The 18,206-nt window shown below is 40.8% G+C and overlaps 1 protein-coding gene across 3 annotated transcripts in view; it reads right to left on the bottom strand.

Annotated features, from left to right (window-relative positions):
• POLD3 (DNA polymerase delta 3, accessory subunit) overlaps positions 1 to 18,206 on the bottom strand; it is a 48,754-nt gene extending 30,548 nt beyond the window's left edge. For 2 of the 3 annotated variants that reach the window (XR_003428064.1, XM_027083384.1), the window contains exons 1-3: positions 11,873 to 12,106; positions 10,448 to 10,503; positions 1,870 to 1,972 (exon numbers count right to left, since the gene is read on the bottom strand). Coding sequence is in view for 2 of the 3 variants with exons in the window: in XM_027083384.1 (XP_026939185.1) it covers positions 1,870 to 1,972; positions 10,448 to 10,503; positions 11,873 to 11,932 (219 nt within the window). In the remaining variant the exon portion in view is untranslated. Of the gene's footprint in view, positions 1 to 1,869; positions 1,973 to 10,447; positions 10,504 to 11,872; positions 12,107 to 18,008 lie in introns of those variants that run through there. The other variant, XM_027083386.1, reaches the window with a different exon arrangement.

Raw genomic sequence — 18,206 nt, 5'->3', positions numbered from 1 at the left:
AAAAAAAAAAAAAAAAAAAAAAACTTAAAAAAGAAATGAGAAAGAATAAGAACAAAACCTGACATTATGCTTAATAATCTGCCTTTTCTTAGCCTGGCTCTCTTAAAAGAAAAAATCATGGATAAGCATCCACACTTGGTCAGTAATTAATTCTACAGGGTTCCACAGGGCAGGGCTCTAAAATTCTCACAACCACTTCAACCACAGGAACCCTACTCTTAATATATTTTATATTTTAGGATTCCAAGATTTCATTTGATAAAGCGTTCTGCTGCTTTAAAAAAAGGTGGGCAAAAAAAAAAAAAAAGCTGGGCAGAATTTAAATGCCCTCTTAAACTTAGAAACAGAAGGCTTTATACAAGCAAACCACAGCACAGAAGTTTTTAATTGATCATGGGTTACACATCTTTTTGAAAAATGGTCTCAAAAAAATGCACTGAGGAACACAATTTGAATGTACTTTCAAGGGTTCACCCAAGAATCCCTTGAACCCTAAAGACCATGCAAGAATCTGAAATTAAGAACCTCTATCATATGGGTTAGAATAAAAATCTACAACTTTATCTTAAAACATAAATTCTTACCCTTGGACCCTTGTTCAAAAGATCTGTGAACACTGAAAATTTCATGAATATGTCAACATATGCATTTTTCTTTCAGATTCTCAAGGAATCAGCGACCAAAAAAAGAATAGAAACCACTGCTTTAAAGGTACACAGTGACTCCCAGGTCAAGAATTGACTATGACTAAATGGAAGGCTTTGACTAAACTCAAGAAAGAGACAGAGGGAGCTGATTAACCCTGGAAACAAAAGAAGGCATCCAGATGCAAACTTTGGCAGAATCCATTCAAGGGCCATACAGGGAGAGGATTCTGGTCCGGTTTATTTCTGAGAGCAAATGAATCAGGTGTGCTTAATCTGGTTTCAGATATATAATAACATCTGATTCCATCTACACTTGCAAATATCTTAATTAACATCTGGCTGGCCAAACAGCTTACCAACAAGAACAGAATATGCTAGTCAGAGAATATAAGGATCTGATACCCCTAGCAGTTTTGCTTCTCCTTGTAAATTACTAAATCGCCATTCCAGTTTTGAACCTCACATGCTTGGGACTCTATTGATACAAGACAAATCCAGTCAGTATTTTGATAAATCTGGCTTCTGAATTTATGAACCTTAGGGAAAGTCAAAAGGGAAGAGGAAAACATTATCAGTGGATCTCTGAGAAGGAGTCTTGATCCTTGGGCTAAATTCTCTAAGGCTGATTCCTGAGAAGGAGTCTTGATCCTTGGGCTAAATTCTCTATGGGAGCAAAAGAACCTTCAGGTAAGAGGTTTGGGAAGTAAGAACAGAGGAGGTGTGCCTCAGTTTGGGGAGGAAGCAAAAGAGGAGGAATTATCAAAGTTCCAAGGATCAGTCTAGTACGGGAGAAGGAATGGAGTTATCTCAGCAGAGCTTCTGGGACGAAAGCTCAGATTAAAATCAAGTTCACTTAAAAAAAAAAATTGTACTTGCTGAACACCTGAGTTTGTGGCTTGACATTTGAATGGGCTGAAAATTAACCACGATTGTCTCCAATACACCTTCAAATGGAAGAAAGAGGAATAAGAGAAGCAGTTCCGAATGTCTTGTTGCCTAGGAAAATTGCACAATAATGATAGTCTCTGCATCACAGCCGAGATAATAACCAAACTTCTCAGGAGTTTTAGGTTTAGTCTAAAAATCCAAAATAATCACCATCTTCAAGTAGCTTTTTAAAATTTCCATAATACTGAATCTTGTTTTTGCCCTGTGTTGTGTTATATAACACTATTTATAGCTCAAACACATTTAAACTCATAATAAGATTCTGAGAACTTACGGAATGTCCATTCTGAATGAGACTGCCAGACACTAAATAAGTGACATGCAGTTGGGCTCCTGAATTTTCCTTTCGCTTCCTTTCAACATAATCATACAGCATCCTGTTACAAACAAAAGGCACAAGTAAGTCATTAGTAAAAGTTTACCTCATCAACTCTTAATTCATGACTTAAAAGTTAGATATATTAAATCTGACAGTCCATCAAACATTCTACAGAATATTTTTGCTCTGTCCCTGAACAGAGAGTTAAAATAAGATGAATGGAACATAGGGGTTGGGGTCAACTTGTATTGAGCTGGCACAGTGACTAGGCAACTGAAATAAAAGAAATCTAATAATGGTCAAGTGGGACTGAGCCTGCACTAAAAGAGGCAACGACATATAATGGACAGAATAATCAATCAAGGATAAGTTCAGTCACTATCTAGCCATTTGATCCTGGATAAATTAATTAGTTTTTCTAGGCCTCTTTCTATCCTGAGGTATAATTTGGGAGGGCTGTACAAGATTGGCAATCCTCTGTTAATCTGGGATTCCTGTGGCCATCCATAACCCTCCATCCTGGACTTCCATGGTGGTCCAGTGGTTAAGACTTTGTGCTTCCAATGCAGGGGGTGCAGGTTCGATCCCTGGTCAGGGAACTAAGATCCTACATGCCTCGCGGCACGGCCAAAAAGAAAAGAAAAAAAAAGAAAGAAAGAAAAAAAAGAACGTAAGCCTCCATCCCTCAAAACTGTAAGCAAAATGTAGGTGTTTTTTGGCAGGGAAAGAGGGGAGAGGGTGGAGATGGTTCAAGGTTTTCAACAGATTTGCAAAAGGATTACTCCAGAACGTTAAGAACCACTATGTAGATGATTGTAAGTGTACAGCTCTGAAGTTCCAATTTTATGATCATTCAGAATCGATGCTGTTTCAAAACTGCAAATGTAACAGCTTACTCACACTGTCCAGTATTCATTAACCTGAGACTGCCAAACACTCAATATAGAAATAATGTTGCTTTTATAACATTTCCTAAATTCATTTTTATCCTTATGATCCACTTAGTATCAGAAGCTGATTCCCCTCAATAACTTACAGTTTAACAAAAACATCAACCAAGAGACATCATTTGTGTCGTTTATTTCAAGAAACATTTACCGAGCCTCTATGACATGTCCCGAGCCTCTATGACGTGTCATACTTCTGGCAAGAATAAGGGAAACTCAACCTACACTGTTGACTACTCTCTTAGCTTCCTTGATCCAATGCCTCACTGAGTCTCCTGCCACCTCTCTAACTGCCTCTGATCCATTTCCTGCACAGACTTGACTACCTACTCCTTTTCTGTACTGCTGGGGCTGTCTTCAGCTATCTTTTCTCTATATATATTAGAGTGACCAATGATCTGGGTTTGCCTGGACCTGAGGGGTTTCCTGACATGGACTTTTAGTTCTAAAACCAACAGTCCAGGGCACACCAGGATGATTGGTCACCTTACTAAATCTTCTCCTTGATCCATTTCATTCATCCCCATGGCTTCAATTACTCCCAACAACAATATCATCTGCTCAAACCACCCAAGCCAGAAATCTGGGAGTCGTTATCCCTCACTTTTCCCAGTCCGGTGAGTTGCCAAATCTTGTCCGTTTTCCATCCCAAGTAATTCTTCACTCCATGCCCTCCAAATATCTTGACTGGACTATTTCAATTCCAAGTGTCAATGCCTTCCTCACACCACCTTCCCATTCATTATCCACAAGGCTGCCAAGGTGAAGTTTTAAAAATGCAAATCAAGTCATTTGGTCAGCAACACCTTAATGAGTGGCTACTTCATGCTCTATGCCTTGGGGATAGAGCAGAGAACAAAGCAATCAAAGTTTCTACCCATTCAGAGTTTGCACTGCAGAAAAGAGAGATACAATAAACAAACAAGTAAATATATGTCAGATGGTAGTAAATCTATGGGGGGAAAAAAGATTAGGAGAATAGAGAGTGCCTGAGAAGTTTTGCTATTTTATATGATTAGGGAAGACTCCTTCCCTGCAGGAAGTTACAGAGCCGCCAATGTGAATATCTCAGGGAAGAATGTTCCAGGCAGAAAGTACAGCAAATCCAAAGGTTCTGAGGCAAGAATGTAAGCAAGGTGCAAGGAACGGAAAAGAGGTGAGTGTGCTGAATAAGGAAGAAGGGAAGAAGAGAGTCAAGCACCAGACATGTAGGGCTTTGTGGCTCTATGTAGGAAGGAAGTCCTCAGAAGGTTTAGAGCAGAAACAACATGATCTCATCTTTTAGGAGGATTCCTGACTGCTGTGTGGAGAATATACTGTTAAGGGGCAAGGAAGGAAGCAGGGAGACCACTTACAAGGCTACTGCAATCATCTAGGCTAGAGATGATGGTGGCTCAGACTACAGTGGTAGCAATGGAGCCAGTAATCACTGGATGAATTCTGGGGACATCTTAAAGGGAGAAACAACAGGATTTGCTGATGGACTGACTGTGGGGTATGAGAGAAAAAGAAATCAAGGATGACTGGATTAAGCAACTCAAAGAATAAAGCTGTCATTCACTGAGATAGAGAAAAGCAGAAGGAGGCGATGTGGGAGAAATTAGGAGTTAAGTTTTGGGGCATGTTAAATCTGAGATACCTATTAGTCATTAAGTGCTGTTAAAAAGTAGCTGATTATTCTTAGCTGAAGTATTATTCCTTGTTCAAAAGTTTTCAGTAGCACCCCATCCCCTAAGGAGCAACTCCACAGGTCTATCAGTGACATGTAAGACATTTCTTGTTCTGGCCCCTGAATCTCTCACCATTCTCCCACACTCACACAATTTTCAGCCTTATGAAATATTCTGCAGTTCCCCTGGCTCTTCTGTATGCCCCTCCTTCTGCCTAGAATGCTCTTCTCAGACTTCATCCACCTAATTCCTTATCAAGATAGCAGCTCAGTTATCACCTCCTATGTGAAGCCTTCCCTAACACCACTAGGCCAGCAGGGCACCCTTGCTGTCTAAGTTCTAACAGGACCTAGCCCATATCTGTTATTATAGTTACCACACCGTATTCCAATTACTTAGTTTATGTATCTGACATCCCCACTAGACTATACACATCTTGAGGGAAAAAACCCAACATTTTTGTTGATTCCTCTATCTTGTTCTCTTTAGTGTGTCCTTCCATGCAGCAATTATGTTAGGAAAGATGAGGAACACAGAGTCATGAACGTTTTGGTTTATTTATGCTAGTTAGGACCATGCTAGCAGAAGAAATGGTAGGAAGGGACTATGCCCAAGATGCTTTGAGCTTGCTGGCGAAACACGCTGTCGTTTATCAACAATTCAGTCTTGCTCGTATCATCATAGTCACTGTCCTCTGTGCACTTATCTCCCCAAATCAGGCCCAGTTCTCTTTTATATTAACAAGATGGTCAGAACTGCACAAACTCTTAGAAAAATTTCTGCATACCTTTTGAATCTCTAAGACATGTTCATCTAATTTGATTATGCCAAACACCTTACCAACAAAACACGCAAAGTATTCTTAAATATGACTAACAATGCATATCACTTCTTACAAGATGCACTTCCTACACACATGATTAACTATACCTTCGCATCTTCTCATCCCTCCTGATCAGTTCCACCCATAATTTTCCCATAGGATGAATACAGTGTATACCTATATTGTCTTCCCTAATCTAATTCCTTCACAGCATTTTTATAACCTGAAATTATCTTGTTTAAGTCAATGATGGGAAGGGTCTTGTCTGTCAAGTTTGCTGTTTTATGACAGAGCCTAAAATAATGCTAAAAACTGAAAAAATATTTCTTTATTGCATCCAAGCAAATAGTAACAACCATGCCCAGTCACTGCCCTCAGTGCCAACAGTGAAACTTTAAATGCTCTCACTACAGTTAAAAGAAAAAAGAGTGACCTAAACTTGCACCTAAAGCAATTAGAGAAAGAAGAACAAAAAACCCCAAAGTTAACAAGGAAAGAAATCATAAAAATCAGATCAGAAATAAATGAAAAAGAAATGAAGGAAACGATAGCAAAGATCAATTAAAAAAAAAAAAAAAGGGTGACAGGACACTCTAAGGCTCAGTTTTCTCATCTGTTAAAAAAGGTTGATAGGGACTTCCCTGGTGGTGCAGTGGTTAAGAATCCGCCTGCCAATGCAGGGGACATGGGTTCAAGCCTGGTCCGGGAAGATCGCACATGCCATGGAGCAACTAAGCTCGTGCGCCACAACTACTGAGTCTGCGATCTAAAGCCAGCAAGCCACAACTACTGAAGCCTACACGCCTAGAGCCCATGCTCAGCAACAAGAGAAGCCACCACAATGAGAACCCCGTGCACCGCAACGAAGAGCAGCCCCCGCTCGCAACAGCTAGAGAAAGCCCGCGTGCAGCAATGAAGACCCAATGCAGCCAAAAATAAATAAATAAAATAAATAAATTTAAAAATAGAAAATAATTTATTGCTAAAAAATGCTAACTATCGGGCTTCCCTGGTGGCGCAGTGGTTGAGAGTCCACCTGCCGATGCAGAGGACACGGGTTCGTGCCCCGGGTCCGGGAGGATTCCACATGCCGTGGAGCGGCTGGGCCCGTGAGCCATGGCCGCTGAGCCTGCGCGTCCAGAGCCTGTGCGCCGCGACGGGAGAGGCCACAACAGTGAGAGGTCTGCGTACCGCAAAAAAAAAAAAAAAAAAAAAAAAGTTTTAACTATCATCTGAGCCTTCAGCAAATCATAATCCTTTTGTTGGTGGAGGGTTTGAAACATGATGAGCATTACCAAAATGTGACACAGAGACAACAAATAAGCAAATGCTATTGAAAAATTGGCACCCACAGACTTTGTCAACACAGGGTTGCCACAAACCTTCAATTTGTAAAAACAAAAACAAAAACAAACAAAAAAACGCAGTATCTGCGAAGTGCAGTAAAATGAAGCACAGCAAAATGAGGTAAGCCTATACACATTTTAGGGCTTCACTTATAAATAAGCTTGGACCAACACAGTGTATTCTTATTGTGAGGACTGAAGCATTTTTAGTATAATTAGCACAAGATACATAAAAATGTTAAATAAAGTGATAAATATTGATTTAAGAGCTAAAACTACAGAACTCTCAGAAGAAAACACAGAAGTACATCTTCATGGTTTACTTGGGTTAGGCAAAGCCTTCTTAGATACTATATAAAAAGCACAGGCAACAAAAGAAAAAAAAAAAACTGAACTCCATCATCAACAATAAGAACTCTTACGCTTCAAAGGGCACCATCAAGGAAGTGCAAAGAAATCATTATCTGATCAGGGACTTGTCTCTAGAATATATAAAGAACTCTTACAACTCAATAATAAAAAGACAAACACAATGGAAAAAATGGGCAAAGGATCTGAATAGCTATTTCTCCAAAGAAGATACACAAATGACTAATAAGCACATGAAAAGATGATCAATGTCATTAGCCATTACAAAAATGTAAATCAAAACCATAATGATACTGCTTCACACCCACCAGGATGGCTAAAATTTAAAAAGACAGATAACAGAAAGAGTTGACAAGAATGCTGAGAAATCAGAACCCTCATACCTTGGTGGTGGGATTGTAAAATAGCATAGCCACTTTGAAAAATAGTTCCTCAGCTCCTCGAAATGTTACATATGACCCAGAAATTCCAATCGTAGATGTATACTAAGAGAACAGAAAATACATGTCCACACAAAAACTTGTACACAAATGTTCATAGTAGCATTATTCATAACACGCCAAATGTGGAAAAAACCTAAATGTCCATCAACTGATGAATGGATAAACGAAATGCTATATATCCATATGTTATAGGTTGAATTGTGTCCCCCCCAAAAAAGATATGTTGAAGTCCTAACCATCAGTACCTCAGAGTATGACCTTATTTGGAAATAGGGTCTTTGCAGATGTAATAAGTTAACATGAAGTCATACTGGAGTAGGGTGGGCTCCTCATCTACTATGACTGGTATTCTTGTTTTTTTTTTTTTTTTAATGGTATCAACTGCTTTTTATTGAGCACATATTAAGTACTTTCCATAAAATTCATTCTGCACCCTGACCTTAGAAGCTACATGTTTTTATTATTCCCATTTTTCAAACAGAGACAGAAGCTCAGAACCTAAGAGTGGTGACTCAAGTGGGTAACTCAGCTAAATGAGTGGATTCTGATTCTGGATGCATGGCCTCCAAAGCCAGTGTTTGTAACCCTAAGGCTCCTGTGCCTCGAACTCTGCTCTGCTGGCATTGGCTGGAGGGAGCCAGGATGAGCCTCTAAGGGTTAGGCCTTCCAAACAGGAGCCACCAAGCCTGGTGTCTCATCTGTCTCCCAGTTTAGCCTAACTGGTATCCTTATAAGATGGCTATGTGAAGATACAGACACACAAGGAGAATGCCATGTGCTATGAAGGCAGATACTGGGGTTATGCAGCTACAAGCCAAAGAATGCCAAACATTGCTAGCAAACCACCAGAAGCTAGGAAGAATCAAAGAAGAATTTTTCTCTACAGGTTTGAGAAGGAACATGGCCCTGCCAACATCTTAATTTTGGACTTCTAGCCTCCAGAACTGAGACAATAAATTTCTGTTGTTTTAAGCCACGCAGTTTGTAGTATTCTGTTATGGCAGCCCTAGAGAACTAGTATACTATATAATGGAATATTATTCAACCATAAAAAGGAATGAAGTACTGATACATGCTACAACATGGACAAACCTTGAAAATATTATGCTAAGTGCAGGAAACCAGACACACAAGATTACTTATTATTAATAAGTAATCTTAAGTATTAATAAGTATTAATAATTACTTATGATTCCATTTATATGAAAAGTTCAGGATAGGCAAATCTATAGATGGAGAGTGTATTAGTGGTTGCCTAGTGCTTGGGGGGTGGGGGGAGAAGAATGATGAGGGACTACTAACAGATACAGGGTTTCTTTTGGGGGGTGATTAAAATGTTCTGAAATTAATTATAGTGCTAACTGAACAACTCTGTAAATATATTAAAAATCACTGAATTGTACATTTTAAATGGGTGAATTGTATGGTATATGAAACATATGTAAATAAAGCTGTTTTTAAAAAAAATAATTATGAAAGAAAGTAACAGGGTGCATGACAGAGACAGAGGAGTAGGGACACCTGAAATAGAGCATTAGGGAAGAGTTGCTATATAAGTAATGTGTGAAATTTGAGCTGAAACCTGAACAATGAGGACAGCTGTGAGAAGAGCATTCCAGGCAGAGGGAATGGTACAAATTTCCTTGAGTGAGAATGGGCTTGAGACATCTGAGGAAAAGAAAGGCAAATATGGCTAGAGTATAAGTGACGTAGAGAGTGGTATGGGATGAAACTGGTAGACAGGCAGGGGCTAGACAGCGTATTAATTCCATAAAAATTATAGGAAATAATTCCATAAAAATTATAGCTACAGTAAAATTGCAGGCAAGTTTATTTCATCTCCAGTCCTCAATATGCACCTTTAATCTCAATAGGCTTATATAGTAACAGTTAGCTCATTTCATATTTAAACATCTATAACCATAACAAATAATTACTCTTATGGGTGTCTAATCCTAAAGTTACCTAAACCTGTTAGGTTTGGGCCAGGATTGGTCTCAGCAATGGCAATCTCATATAGTCAAAATCAGTCCGAACCCATCCCTGGGCCAAGAGTTTCAGGTCTTGAAGGCATAAACATCACAGTCAAAATTAAACTCCTAGATCTGCCAAACAGCAACCCAAATCAAGCCAAATCAACCCATTCTAGAGATCAGGGATTTTTTTTAAGACTCACAGAATGTTCCTATGACTCAAGGAATAGGGAAAAACCAAACCACCTTTAGGAATAGAGCAAACAAAATGAGTATTTAACTCAATATATGTGCTCTCAGCCTGTTCACCAATTCCTACCCATTGGACATAGACAACACCTGCACATTTTCAGGTGAAGAAGTTAATTCAAAAAGCCTGCCCCTTCCATTTTGGCCCCAAGTTGGACTACAAGTTTCAGCAAGTAAAGGTGACAGGGCAAAATTCAAGAAGGGCAATGCTCTGTGTCATCCTGAACACTCCCTTTTTAGTTTCACTTAAATAGTTCTACCCTGTCTTATACTGTTACACAGCCTGTGTCAAACACCTGTTGACCTCATTATGGAAGTTATTTCAATGACACCCAGAGATGGGCCTAAGGAGCACATGTGAAAATGTAATGAAGATAAGATAACAGACATATAAATCTGAGATGTAAACAGAATTGGCTAGCCCATTTAATATATCAGAAATAACAAAGTGATGTTAACCAGAGGGCAAGGCTACAAATAAATCCAGTAAACATATCACCACACATTTGTATACAAGTCCACCTATCTCCTAAATAATAGACAAAAGCATTAAAGGTAGTAAAAAAAAGGTATTCATTCCCATTCCCCCTCAGGGTGGGTGGGGTGTGGGTTCTAACCTAGAGACTATCTGTAAAGCTAACAGAGCAAAAGAAAACAAACAAATAAAACCAAAAATTCCAATCAGATTAAAATTAGTAATAAATTGTACTTACTGTTTGGCCTGATTAACATGAACTCCTAGTGTATAGCTCAGCCATTTGTATGTCACCTGCAAGAAGAAGGAGTTTTTTTTAATGTTTTATTAGATGACTCCAGAGTGCAGGTCAGAACCAAGGGCTCCTAAAGATTCTTACTCTTAGACGATTAAGCCTTATAAATTACATTAGATGCCACCCCAGTTTTGCCAAGAACCATCCACCTAGGCAAGTAGGACTCAGATATTTATCTTACAAATACTAAGAAGTTTGTATCACAGATTAATGCAAGAATCTAAAAAGAAAGGCTGAATATACATAGAAAAAAATCTCATTTTTCTCACACTCCTTGTTTTACTAAGGCCCTTTTTTTCACATTCTGTCCTTTTTTGGGGCCACCACCAAAAACTATCCTCAAACTCACCCAGAAGCTAGGTTACTTTGGAGTGTATAACTCAGAAACTTCTGAGGAAAGTTGCAGCCATACAAACATTAAAGGGCACAGGTGGTAAAGGGGTCAGGGAATGAGTGAAGCTGTTGAATACTGTATCAAGAGGTTAGACTGGAAACTACTGGCATCAAGCTTTGATCTTCCTTCCATCCTTCGTTGAACTCTCCTGTCATTTGCCACTTCCTTATAACCTGTCACCCACCTCTCAAAGTCTTCCAATTCTAAACGCTGAGTTTCCAATAATTAGAAGACTTATATAGGTTAGGCAAAGGCAGTGTGATGTAGAGGAAAGCACTAGCAAAAGAGACAGACCTAGGCTGGAAAACTGATTATCCCTTACTAACCACAAATAAATTATTTGGTCCCTCTGCTTCAACTGCCTTTTCTAGGGATACTTCCACCGACCTCTAGGTGGGTCACTGTAGAAACTAAACACAATAATGTGTATCCAAAGCTCACAGTAGGCACTCAGTCATCACGATTTGCGAAGCACTCTCATATCCATCGTTTCACTTGATCTTTATCCAACCCTATGAGGCAGGCCAAGCCTGTATCAATACAAAACTTCCAGCAGGAGGAAACCAACTGACGGCCGGAAGGTTAAACAACATGTCACTTAACCCGGTCAAAACACAGTTTCCTCAACTGTAAACTTGAGACTTCAAACGCCAACCACGTCGTCAGACAGGTGTAGAGACGCCTTAGAAACATTATCAACCAATGTTCCTCCCCCCCCCGCCCCCGCCCCAGACCTCCGGGGCCCCGGGCCTGTGCACAGAACCCAGCACGCCCACCCGAAGGACGCGGACTTGCGCGCGGGCCACAGGTCCTCGCCGGCGAGTTATCGCTCGCCCTGGGGCACCAGGCGTGGGGACCGTCTCCCCTGGGCCAGTTCCCACGCGGCACACGCAGAGGCGTCAAGGCCCCCGCTGCCCTCGCTGGGCACAGGACCCCAGTCGCACGCCCGCATTCCCCAAATCCTAGCTCCTCACTATCTTGTTCTGGTCCGTGACGAACTCGTCTATATTTTCCAGATAAAACTGGTCCGCCATGGTGCCGCTGCGCCGGGCCCCGCCGCCTCCGAGCTCCCCTGGCCACTTCAACTGCAGCTCCCGCCGGCGGGAAACGTCTTTCCTCCCTCGCAGGTCCCGGGTCGTTTCTCACAGCAACGGAGGCGACGCGCTACGGCGGCCGCCCGAGGGTCAAACTAGTCTCGGAGACGGCGCAGGCTGAACGAAGCGGAGCTAATAGGACCGGACGGAAGTGAAGTCCTAGCAGCGCAGGCGTGCTCTGCAGGGGCTGAGTGTAGAGCCCTAGTTTCAAATCCCAGCTCTGCCTCTTAGTGACTGCCCCAGGGCAAAATACCTCACCTCTAGGAACCACAGTTTTTCCAACTCTAAATTGATAAAATAATCCTTACCTTTTCATCCACTTATTCAACAAATATTTATTAAGTACCCAGTCTATTCCAGGCACTTCTTAGGCACTGGGACATAGCAGTGAACAATAAAGACAGAAATAAACAAGTATTTTAGTAAAGTCCTGCCAGCTGGGATAAAGTACTGCCTGTTATAATCTCTCAGAATTGAGAAATCAGGGAAAGTTTTCCAGAGAAGATGAGAGAGGGGGAGTATAGTTTTCATTATGGTTGGAATGCCGGGAGAAAAGGACGAGGAGGGATGAGACCGAAGAAGCCAAATCATGCTATGCCTACAAGGTTGTGTGAAGGGGCACGTGCACTTTATTCTCAAGAAAAGTTTTCGAATTGGGGAATTTCAACTAAAATTTCTCCTAACATCAGCTAAAAAACCATTCAGCAGAAGCCAGTGTATTTCAGTAGGGCAGCAAAATGGACAATGGAGCAGGCTCTAGAGTTAGACCCTGGATTTGAATCCTGGTTTTGATATTTGTGTGTGAACTTAGGTAAGTTGTTTAACCACTGCAAGCCTGTTTCCCCAGCTACAAAATGGAAATAGTGGGACTTCCCTGGCAATCCAATGGTTAAGACTCTGCCCTTCCAGTGCAGGGGGCACGGGTTCGATCTCTGGTCAGGGAACTAAGATCCCACATGCCACAAGGCCCGGCCAAAACATTAAAAAAAAAAAAAAGATGGAAGTAGCAATAACACCCATTTCAAATGTTTGTTGCAACATGCATTCATTCCAGACATAGCAAAAGCCTACTAAGGGCCAGGCACTGTTCTGGGTACTGGGGCCCTGGGGATACAGCTGTGATCAATAACACACAGAGCCTGTTACACTTTCTTGGAGATTTTTTTTTTTTTTTTTTTGCGGTACGCGGGCCTCTCACTGTGTGGTCTCTCCCGTTGCGGAGCACAGGCTCCGGATGTGCAGGCTCAGCGGCCACGGCTCACGGGCCCAGCCGCTCCGTGGCACGTGGGATCCTCCCGGACCGGGGCATGAACCCGCATTCCCTGCATCGGCAGGCAGACTCTCAACCACTGCGCCACCAGGGAAGCCCTTTCTTGGAGATTTTTAAGTGAGGGACCGTAGCAGCTTAAAATAGGATCGTACGTACTGGAAATTGAGAACTAACTTGGGTTTTCTTTGAGTCAGCAAAAACTGCTAATGAATTAGATGAGTGGAGTATGAGAAAGACAGTAATCAAGGAAAATGCCTAGATTTGGAACCTAAATCTTTAGGTTAATGGTGATGCCTTTGACTACTGAGATATGAAGACTGAGAAAAGGAGCAGATGAGAAAATTTAAGAATTTTATTTGGCCAGAGTTATAAACGGGATAATATACATATACCCCTCATGCCATGCCTGCACACAATGAAATCAACAATTAGTATCTGTTATTGGAATTGGCAAATAATAAAATGACTAAAGTTAGAAAACAACAACAACAACAAAAACAGTTATTACATTATTATATACCAGGCACACTGTACCAGGCTTTGAGAGAGAGATTTCATTTGATTCTCATAGGATCCCTGCAAATGGATTGTGTTTCTCCATATTTTATAGACTAGATTGCTGAGGCTCAAGAGAGGAGACACGGATTTTCCAGGTCACAGGGTTAAGTGGTAGTACTGGAACCGGAACTCATTTCTAGTCATTGCTCCACAGGATTGGAAAAGATGTCAAAATTGACCAAAGAAGAGTCTTGATACTACCTCCCCGCCTAAAGGGAGCAGATGATAATACTTATAGACTACCTGGCCCAACATGGTCCTAGATCTGCCAATATTAAAAGAGTTGCATGTCTTTTAGAAGCCAGATTCGTGGTTGTCTTTGGGAAGATAGAAAATGAAAGGGAGTAGGAGGAGGCTTCTGAGGAAAAGGTAATGTACTGGTTCTGGATCTGTGGATCTGGATCCCATGGGTGTGTCAAGTCTGTGAAAATTTGAACTGTACACTTTTGATATATATGGTTTTCTATATGTATGTTTACATCTACAAAAAGTTTACATGATTATTCAGGAAATCTTTAACTACTGTGCCAGGTCTTCTCAAATCAGTAAAACAGAAAATAGGTACAGGTAAGGATGGGTATTGGAAAGGATAGGTTTAGTCTTAACCTTGGAAAAAAGAAAGGAGATTCTGGGAAGAAGGGATAATGGACAAATGGACCCCAGGCAAGACAGTAATGGAATTATCAAGTTAAGATAAATGATCAAAGGCATCTCCAAGACTGGGTTGGAATAATAAGACTAGAAAGGAATGACCACCGCTATGCCTGGGAGGGGGCAGGTTGGGAGTTGGGCTTGTACATTAAGGGCAGGGAGCTGGAGGGGGAAGGGAAAGCTCTTCTGCTTTTGTCTGAGGCCTACCCAGCCTTGAACTTTCCTACCTCAGGGAAGGGTAGCTGACTGGAAAGCATTTGGGCTTTGGAAATACATTTTTCTTTTAAAAAGCAAGCAAAGCAAACTAACAAAAACCTAGGCTTGAATCCCAGCTTCACCACTTCCTAGCTGTGTGGCCTTGGGCAAATCATTTAACCTCTCTAGTCCTCATTTTCATCATCTTTAAAGAAGGGACAATGATAGGCAGTGATGTTCTGATAAATGATTAAGAACCAATTTACCAAATAAAATAAGCCCTGATTTGTAGTCGTTGCCAGCTTCTGTGGTGTAAATATTCCCACCATAGCAGATTCCAAACTACAGATAGTGAAGTCACAGAATGCAGAGTCAGGAAGAGATGCACACTGTCACACCATTATTTCCACTGTACAGATACAATAAGCAAATAACCTCAAGAGCATAGATGATAGTAAAATGTAGTAATATAATTGAGAAATAAGATTTGAATATTATCTTTGTTTTTAATATAATTTATTTAATAGTAAGTTACGTAATTTAATTTTTAGTAACAGCTCTGTTTAACAAGTGACTTGCAAACTTTCTGAAACTTTAACATTCAGCTCCCATAAGCAAGTATGAGCCAGCTCCAGCACACGACTATAAATATAATTTAACTTGCATGATTGAGGGGATTGAAGGAAACATGTTCTGTGCCTGGCAGATAGCTAAGTGCTCTAAAAATGGTAACTATTATTATATAACTAACACTTGCATACAACTAACTATATGCCAGACTCTATTAAAAGTGCTTCACAAATAGTAACCCATCTAACCTCCATAAAAGTCCTAGAAAGTAAGGTGTGTTATTAGCCCCTTTTTCCAGATAAGTAAACATTGGCACAGAGAGGTTAAGTAACTTGCCCAAGATCACAGAGTAAGTGGCAAAGCCAGAATTATAACCCAGGCAGTCTGGCTCCAACATCCATGATCTTAAACATTGTATTTTGCTGCCTCATTATTAGTTTACAACTGCATATAGAAAAATAATAAGTACTGTGAAAGTCTAACACACTTTATTGCAGAATTTTGGAATCCGTGTGCACATCAGTCAAGTGAGAATTGCTTTCAGTGGAAGCCAAGTAACAAATGATATATGTTGAGTATCTAAAGGATGTGGGAATATAGAGTCCAGGTAAACAGGAGTTAATCTTAGAAGTTTTCAAGACAATTGTTGCAGAGGGTGAACAAGGTGGAGGGAGGAAAGTTGGTGGTGGGGGGAATGGATCTTTGATTAGGTTTATGGAGGAAACCACAGCTAACAAATGCCAGTGTACAAGCCTAGGACTGTGGCCAGGAAATTAGTGTTTTTCTAAATAATGCCTGAAAGCTTAGTTCTAGGGTCAAAACTAAATCAGAAAAGAAAGGAGTGCTCTGCACTTTCATGCCCATAAATCATAGGTATGAAACTCCTTCAGCTCATGTGCATCACTGGAATGTTAATAACTGTCAGTTATTGAGCACCTACCATGTTGTGGGGACCTTGCAGAGGTTTAATCCTCAAACAACCCTGTTAAATTCTATTATCCCTTCACCAAAAAAGAACTCAAATTTGAAATCAATTTTATGTTGTTGATAGGAAGAATGAATGGGAAATGATTTCATATAAGTTCCAAGACAAGTTTTGCTTAAACTAATAACTAAGTAGGATTTTAGAACTGGCCTCCTTCTAATATAATAACAACAGCCTCACCAGCATCTAATAGGTTCTCAGTGACATTTATTGACTTAAATTCAATTACACTGAAGGAAGTGAGATTTGAGGGGGAAAAACACTGGATTAAGAAACAAGGTGATCTGAGACAGTGTTCACTCTTACTTATCATTCTTGGAGTGTGGAAAGTGTACAGGCACCATGCTAGGCCTTTTACTTTAATATTTTCATTTAATCTTCAAAATAATTCTATAAAGTAAATAAATACTATTACTTACCTACTATTATCCCTGTTTTTCAGATGAAGAAACTGGAGCTCAGAGAGGTTAAGTAACTTGCCCCAAACCATCCAGGTAGTAAGTGGTGGAGATAGGTTTCCACCCAGGTGTGCCCAGAGCCCATGTTCAAACACTGTGGTTGTCTTTGGAGGAGAGCATTGGACTGATTTTTATTCTTTTCCTTATTTTATTGTTTTTTATGCATCTTTGAATTTTTACAAGTCATTTTTACAAGTATCAATTTTATTGTTAGAAAAAAATGAACATATTTTCATTTTGAAGAAAAAGTGCATTTAGCAACGTAAAATTAACTCATCCTCCTACTCCAGGCATGGCGTTTTCCCTATTTGAAATGTAAAAGGCAAATCTCCAAAACGGAAAAGTGCCACCATTCCTTCCTTCACCTCAAAGACTGCTTCTTTAAATAAGACAACTCACTCCCTATTCCTTAAGGATGAGTCTTAAGATTAGTTTTAAGAACACGAGCAGTTCTGGGGATGGCAGTGTCAGGTGATACCAGCAGTGGGAGCCATAGCATCAAGGCTCCATGTCTCCAAACAGAACCTAAGGTTGATGTTAGAAATAGAAGGCTGACCCTCCTCTTTCCTCCTCTTCATCCCACTTTACCCCAGAAATGATTGGCTTCGGAGAGTCTAATGATTCTGACAGGGCAGGGGGTGGGAAATCTAGACGGGGCTCAGTATTGAGAGGGAATGAGGAGCTGTCAACCTGTATGTGGGCAGGATCCCCAGACCTCAAGCAGGGGAAGAGGGCCTGTAAGTGCAACTCAGGAGCCCCACCAGCTGGCTGGGCTTCAGGGCTGCCATAGGTCTCTGGGGGATAGCATTCCAGTCAGGGTAACGGGTTAGAACAAAGGAGTATAAGATTAAGAATTATGACTCGGAGGCCACATAACTGTCCAAGGGCCATTCCAGAGCCCCAGATGCCCAGGACTTATTAACACCAAGGTATTTAGCATTAGATCATTCGTACATTCATTCATCAAACGTTACTAAAGGTCTCCTACCTACTAGACCCTGTGTGACCAATGGGAACACAGCATAGTCTTCATCCCTGGGGATTTTAGTGTTGGGGGGGGAATAAACAGCAATACAGTGCAAGGGAAGCACAGGGTGCCATGTGAACCCACAGGAGGCAACCAACCCAGCCTGAGGATCAGAAGACATGCGCGGGGAAAAGTGGACTTGGGTTTCCAGGATTAGATGTGTAATCCCTCCTCTCACTTTAGGCAAAATATAAAAGAAATGAACTCAGGGTGCTGCCATTTTTATAGTTTTTAACAACGCAAAACACAACTGTATTTCCTCTTAAAAAAAAAAAAAAGCTGTTTTATGAGAACACATGTACCTTGTGCAGACTGTCCTGTGGAATGTACAGCCACCAAGGCCAGGACACATCAACCTTCCTGACAGCTGGGGGGGCAGGAGCCCAGGGGATGGTGAGGTAAGGCTCCAGGTGCTGTTTTAAAACACTTTATCAGTTCTGTAAAAATCAATGTAAAACCCCTCAGTTATCAAAACAAGGTGGATGAGGCAAGAGGACACT

This window comes from Aethalodelphis obliquidens, unplaced genomic scaffold (assembly GCF_003676395.1).
Source record: "Aethalodelphis obliquidens isolate GAN/ISIS:26980383/991018 unplaced genomic scaffold, ASM367639v1 scaffold50, whole genome shotgun sequence".
Lineage (NCBI taxonomy): Eukaryota > Metazoa > Chordata > Mammalia > Artiodactyla > Delphinidae > Aethalodelphis > Aethalodelphis obliquidens.
The sequence above is the reverse complement of the archived record's forward strand: the minus strand, read 5'-3'. Positions and strand labels throughout refer to the sequence as shown.